Source organism: Pipistrellus kuhlii, unplaced genomic scaffold (assembly GCF_014108245.1).
Source record: "Pipistrellus kuhlii isolate mPipKuh1 unplaced genomic scaffold, mPipKuh1.p scaffold_m20_p_36, whole genome shotgun sequence".
Classification (NCBI taxonomy): domain Eukaryota; kingdom Metazoa; phylum Chordata; class Mammalia; order Chiroptera; family Vespertilionidae; genus Pipistrellus; species Pipistrellus kuhlii.
The window spans coordinates 3,758,253-3,764,904 of NW_023425536.1; the positions used below are offsets into that span (position 1 = coordinate 3,758,253).

General features: G+C 46.7%; 1 protein-coding gene across 2 annotated transcripts; it reads left to right on the forward strand.

Moving 5' to 3' along the window:
* Positions 1-260: 260 nt before the first annotated feature.
* LOC118732211 (procathepsin L) lies at positions 261-5,656 on the forward strand. 2 transcript variants are annotated; one of them, XM_036461339.2, is made up of 8 exons: positions 261-414; positions 1,749-1,885; positions 2,186-2,308; positions 2,413-2,559; positions 2,738-2,962; positions 3,377-3,542; positions 4,399-4,516; positions 5,260-5,656. In XM_036461339.2, the coding sequence occupies exons 2-8, from the start codon at positions 1,760-1,762 to the stop codon at positions 5,357-5,359; spliced, it is 1,005 nt and encodes a 334-aa protein (XP_036317232.1). In that variant the 5' UTR covers positions 261-414; positions 1,749-1,759; the 3' UTR covers positions 5,360-5,656. The 2 variants fall into 2 exon arrangements, with proteins under 2 accessions (XP_036317232.1, XP_036317233.1); XM_036461340.2 differs by lacking the exon at positions 261-414 and adding an exon at positions 1,550-1,662.
* The last annotated feature ends 996 nt before the right edge of the window (positions 5,657-6,652 follow it).

Here is a 6,652-nt window from a genome sequence, read left to right on the forward strand (position 1 = left end):
TTACACGGGAGTCCACCGGGGCTATCGGTAAACTTTCCATGAATCACCCGCCAGGCACGTGAATTCCAGGTAGCTGAGTGATCCGGGTTCTAGGAAGGTGGGGGGGCCTCCCCACCGTGGTCCCTGCGCCCCAGCTCGCCTCCCCCGGGTCCCGGGAGCGAGGTCGCACCGAAGCGCATTGGAGTTGGGACAGCGCCGCGTCACGCGCCCGGAGTGTCAACCCCGGAGGCCCCGCCTCCGGCCGCCTCCGCCAATCGCGGCGCGCGCAGGCGGCGGGGGCGGGGCTGCCCAGCGGCCAGCCCGGGGCCTTAAAAGGCTGAGTCAGGGGCGACGGGGCTAGAACCCCGGGCCCGTCCACCCTCGAGGAGTACCGTGCGCCCGCGGAGAGCGGCCCCCGAGCTGTGGCCGCCGCAGGTCAGTGTGCAGTGCGGCCAGGGCGCGGCGGGGGCGGGGGCGCGGGGCCGGGCCATCCAGGGACTCGGCCGGAGGGGTGGGCGCCGCCGCCGGGAGCTGTGGGCGCCGCGCGTTCCCGGCGTCTCACCTGCCGCCCCGAGGCCGGTGCGGCCAGGGAGGGTGCGGGGAGCCCGGGCGGCGCGGAGGCCCCAGGGCGGAGGCGGCCACAGGTCGGCGGGGCCGGTGCCCGGTGCCCGGCGCCGCGTCAACAACCCCCGGGCGCGGGCGTGTGCGGGGGGCGGGGCGGCATTCCCGCGACGCGGCTCCGCCGGCTGCGCTGGTGTCCGAGCGCCCGGGGCGGACAATGGGATGGGGGCGCTGAGCGCGGGGCTCCTCTGAGCCACGTGATCGTGTAGCGGGTTTGCGGGAGGGACTGACGGAGGGTGTGGGCTGCTGAGGCCGAGCGCGCCGGGTGCCCCGCTGCCCGTGTTTTCCTAGGCATATGGGCTGTTGTCAGGCCTTGCAGAAAGGTGTCAAATTCCAGAAGCGGAGGCTTGAAGGCGTATCGCCCCCCCTGCGCTGCTACCGTAGTCGCGAAGGTGTAAGGCGGAAACCTAACTCCTGGGAATCCCCTGTTCTCACTTGGGATCAGAGTCCTGAGAATTCGTTTTCTGGGTCACTTTGGTACCTTTGAGTGAACAACCTGGACCGACAGTCCCTTTCTCTTGCTTTTCTTTCTTTCTTCTTTCTTTCTTTCTTTCTTTCTTTCTTTCTTTCTTCCTTCCTTCCTTCCTTCCTTCCTTCCTTCCTTCCTTCCTTTCTTTCTTTCTTTCTTTCTTTTTTAAATATATTTTATTGATTTTTTATAGAGAGAAAGAGAGAGGGATAGAGTTAGAAACATCGATCAGCTGCCTCCTGCACACCCCCTACTGGGGATGTGCCCACAACCAAGGTACATGCCCTTGACCGGAATCAAACCTGGGACCTTTCCGTCTGCAGGCCTACTCTCTATCCACTGAGCCAAACCGGTTTCGGCCTTTCTTTTGCTTTTAAGCTTCAGACCCATAAGGTGTCCTGAGGCCCTTATCAAAACCTAAATGATCATTGCACTATGGCAGTGAGGTCCATTTCAATTCCTGTAACACTGGTCAGCCTGTTTTTCATTTTGATGGCTGAATCATATACCTCCACTATTTGGTAAGCCCTTGGCCTCTTTTTCTCCACCCACATCCTTAGCCTTCAGCAGGCCTTCCATAAATATTTGGGATGGTAATGTAAATGTTTTTATCCCACAGTAAGATGGCTTTGCGGAAGGATTGGTCTAATCAGAGGCTCATTTCTTTTTCCCTTCCTAGGTTTTTGAAACATGAATCCTTCGCTCCTCCTGACTGCCCTTTGCTTGGGCATAGCCTCGGCTACTCCAAAACTCGATCCAAGATTGGATGAACAGTGGTACGAGTGGAAGGCAACACACAGGAGACTATATGGCATGGTGGGTAACACCCAAAACTGCCCAGCGGCACCCCCCAGAGAAGGGCCCTTGAGGTTAGGCATTCATAGCCAGAGAGTAGCTTCTAGCGGCCAGCTATCCCAGGGCAGTAATTTGATGGCAGTCATTAAGGAGCACCGTGTGGGTATACATCCCTGTGATGGCACTCGGAGAACCGCACCCAGAGCTATAAGGCCTTCCCTGGCTGTGGTTTCTCTTCCTCTCTGTCTGCAAATCCACGTGGTGAAGGTGAGTTGGGTTTTCGGTAGAAATGAACACGGCGTGGTCTGTGCTTGCCTCTAGAATGAAGAAGGATGGAGGAGAGCGGTGTGGGAGAAGAACATGAAAATGATCGAACTGCACAACCGGGAATACAGCCTAAGGAAGCACGGCTTCTCCATGGCCATGAATGCCTTTGGCGACATGGTGAGTGCGGCCCCAGAGGCTTCGCTTTGTGTGCTTCCTCTCCTCGGTACTTTTAGCAGAATAACCTCTTGCTTTTTCAGCAGTTTATTTCCTTTTCCTTCTAGACCAATGAAGAATTCAGGCAGGTGATGAATGGCTATCAAAACCAGAAGCAACGGAATGGGAAGGTGTTCCGAGAACCACTCTTTGCTCATATCCCCTCCTCTGTGGATTGGAGAGAAAAAGGCTATGTAACTCCTGTGAAGAACCAGGTATGACGTGTTCAGGTCTTTATCTCAGGAACGCCAAAAAGGCATGGCATCCCTGCTCTGGTCCACTGGACTGACATGCTTTTTGCTGGGGTGTTTTTAAGAGCATTCGGGTATATGGGCTGTTGTCAGCCTTTGTATTTGCCTTATAAACTGATCAATGTTTGTTTGTTTGTTTCAGGGTCAGTGTGGTTCTTGTTGGGCTTTTAGTGCAGTTGGTTGCCTTGAAGGACAGATGTTCCGGAAAACTGGCAAACTTATCTCTCTGAGTGAGCAGAACCTGGTGGACTGCTCCCGCGCTCAGGGCAATGAGGGCTGCAATGGTGGCCTCATGGATAATGCCTTCCAGTACGTCAAGGACAACAAAGGCCTGGACACAGAGGAATCCTATCCATATATCGCAAGGGTAAATGGAGCTCCTTATCTTGTTATTCCAGCTCTGCCTTTGAAAGTTGAACATTTTCAGAGATAACAGACACCTTAGTCAGCATTCACATTTTAGATGCAAACTGTTAGAACTGTCACTATAAATTATCAAATTTTGCACAGATCTCTGATTAGGTGGTTAACTGTAGCTGTTCTTACTTCTATATAACATGGATAATATATGCACTATTCTGCATATAATGAGATTTCTCCATAGTGAAAACTTTTTTTAAAAAAAATGCTAGCCAATAGCATTTTGCTTCCTGGGTTGCTGTAAAATAAAGTTGACTTAGAAATAAATAAGGTGCAAACTACTAAGTCTGGGGTCTTAGAACTAATGTTCCCCAGGAGGTGGGTGGTACTCATAAGTCTCTTTCCCATTTACCTTTAAAAGGAATCAGATACCTGCAAATATAGACCTGAGTTTTCTGCTGCCAACGACACTGGCTTTGTGGATATCCCTCAGCGTGAGAAGGCCCTTCTGAAGGCAGTGGCCACTGTGGGGCCCATCTCTGTTGCTATTGATGCAGGCCATTCATCGTTCCAGTTCTATAATGAAGGTAGGTGTTTGTCTTTTTATTATAGAAATTCGGGTAGGCACCCGAATTTTTAACTTTTTGGCATGGAGTTCTGCTTTCTGGGACTGAGTGTGTACTTTTAACATAGTGATGTTTCTACTTTAAATATTTCCCCATGATGACAGACTGTTCATAAATATCTCTAAGTGGCTTTGCAATTCTATAGATATAACCTAAACTTGCATGACTATCCTCCAATTGTTGGACCTTTATTCCAAAAATTTCTTATTATTAGAACTATAAAGAGCCTGGTGGCTCAAGGGTTCTTTATAGAACCTTCAGGTGGCATTCTAGGGGTAGGAGGGATTATGCTAATTAATATTAGTTAAACAAATGCCTAAATCGTATTAGTCTTGATAACTAGATCATATTGGAAATTTTTTAAAAAATATATATTTTATTGATTTTGTACAGAGAGGAAGGGAGAGAGATAGAGAGTTAGAAACATCGATGAGAGAGAGCCATCAATCACCTGCCTCTTGCACACCCCCTACTAGGGCTATGCCTGCAACCAAGGTACATGCCTTGAACTGGAATCGGGATCCTTCAGTCCCCAAGCCGACGCTCTATCCATTGAGCCAAACCGGTCTTGGCTGGAAATTTTTTTTTTTGTTAGAAAATATATTGGATTTAGTTTAAATTTTGTTGATTTCTAGTGAGTTGAGTTTGAGTTTTTACTTTTTGTAGCCATTACTATTTTTTGGCCAATAAATTGAAGCCTCGTTTGGAATTTATAATATGATACTGAATTTTGAGAGGCCTCTCTTAACTGAGGTTGATAGGGTGGGTTCCTGTCAGTTGGAGCTTCTCATCCCAACATTGAATTTTACTCTCCTAGGCATCTATTATGAACCAAACTGCAGCAGCAAAGACCTGGACCACGGTGTCCTGGTGGTTGGCTATGGCTCTGAAGGAGGAGAATCAAATAACAATAAATATTGGATTGTCAAGAACAGGTATAAAACCCCAGATGTTATATTTGAAACTCAAAAGGGGGCCCTTGTTTGGAACCAGTATTTGGTTTCAGGTCCAAAATGCTCAGTTTTTTAATTCCAGAAGTCTTTCTCATACTTACAGTCACAAAAGTTCTGGTGTTGGATCTTAAGATTCTGTAGAACCTTGTTGGTGTCATTATTATGTGTTTGTAGCATTGCATTTCAAAATTCTGAAAATTTTCTTAAGAGCACATCTGGCTCCAAGGGTTTCCAGTAAAGGACTTTTTAGTTGCAGGGTTGAGAGCTGATTTCCTTTTTCTGTCTCAAATTTTTCAGCAAGCTTTAGTGAGCAGAAACATCTGCCTCTGCTGATTCTTTAAGTCTAAAAATTGTCCCAGAGTTCAGTGCCCTCCTTGCATCCTCCAGTTGTCATTTATTTGATGTCCCACCATTGTATTCTGCTTCCCACCTCAGGCATGGGAGGTTATCAGGAGCAGTTTCCACAGCCAAAGTTCTTTCACTGAGATGATGTGTAAGATAGCTGTGGAAATAGTGTGTTGCATTGGAATTCCAGTTCCACCTCAATTTCATAGCTTAGTAAGTTAAAATAAGAATCCTGGGGGTTCTTTATAAATATATGTAACAGCCCTCAGAATAGTGTCTGATACATGGTAGGCACTATTTTAAGTACTAGTTAGCATTATTAATGAGGCTAATGTGTACTTGATTCTTTGAATAAAATGCAATACATGTTCTTCTTTCAGCTGGGGTTCAGGATGGGGCATGAAAGGCTACGTGAAAATGGCCAGAGACCAGAGCAACCACTGTGGAATCGCCACGGCAGCCAGCTATCCTACTGTGTGAGCTAATGGTTAGTGAGACTAGAAGCCTTGAGGACGGCACATCCAGAGGAATTTTATCTTTAGACTGATCAGACCTTTATTGTGTAAGATAAGAAACTTGAATCATTAAGGATCCAAGCTGTGATGTGAATTCTGTGACATTTTTATAAGGGTAAAATGTTACCAGTACTTTAATTACTGTTATAAATAGCTTTATAATATTAAGACTCATTGCTTAATTCTAAGACTTTTGAATTTTCATTTTTTAAAAGGATATATAAAATTTTACCTTTCGAAATAAATTTTAATCCGGTATGTAGAAGTGGAACTTCTTTCTGTTTTTTAATGCGTTAACTTTTTGCATAGTCAAGGAATATAATTGGGCTATAAAGACATACATAAATGTGCCAGCATATAGGAGAAAGATACTGGGTCGCTCTCTGGGTCTTCTGGTTATAAACATGCAGATTTTATGTCAGCTGCCCATTGGCTGTGTTGACCTAACTCTTGAATCTGGCAAAATGTGATAAACAATCTGGAAGGACAAAGGTAAACTTGTTTTCATAAAGAAAAACAATTTACTTTTTAGAAAGATGAGTAGACACGGAATGGTAGGTTTTGGATACTAGAAGAGGGCCTCCTTGCACTCCAGGTGGCGGTAACTAGGAGGCTGTGAGCCTCAGAGCATCCACCTGAGTCCCCGGAAAAGACCATGGGACTACTTGGCAGTTGAATAAGGACCAGACACCGGAATTGCCAGGGCTCTGGTGGCATTCCACGTAACTGCTAGGAAAAGCCTCGTTTGTTACCAGTGTTAGCAAAAGTAAACTTGGTGGTTGTGATGAACAAATCTCAGGTGCTTGTTAATAACTGAAGAAATGGCTTCAAGATCTCAGGAAATGAGGCTTGGCTACAAAATAGTCCTGACTTTGGAAGATGGGTGAGAGATCACTAGGTAAATGTGGGTTTAGCCATCTCATCTTTGAATTTAAAATAAACTCATGCCCTGGCTGGTTTGGCTCAGTGGATAGAGCATCGGCCTAGGGACCAAGGGGTCCCAGGTTCGATTCTGGTCAAGGATACATGCCTGGGTTGTGGGCTCAGTCCCTAGTAGGGGTGTGTAGGAGGCAGCTGATCAATGATTCTCATCATTGATGTTTCAATCTCTCCCTAACCCTTCTTTGAAATGAATAAAAATATACTTTAAAAAAATAAAAACCTCAAAGGGAACTAAACTGCCTAAGCACATGGTTGCACAGGAAACCCCTTGTTACAATATTGAATCTTGAATTTCTGCTTAATGGGGCCATATTAC

Coding starts and splice junctions, on each gene's coding strand:
- LOC118732211 (XM_036461339.2), top strand. CDS start 1,760: ATGAATCCTTCGCTCCTCCTGACTGCCCTTTGCTTGGGCATAGCCTCG. Junction 2,309..2,412: donor TGAATGCCTTTGGCGACATG/GTGAGTGCGGCC, acceptor TTTTCCTTCTAG/ACCAATGAAGAATTCAGGCA. Junction 4,517..5,259: donor TATTGGATTGTCAAGAACAG/GTATAAAACCCC, acceptor TTCTTCTTTCAG/CTGGGGTTCAGGATGGGGCA.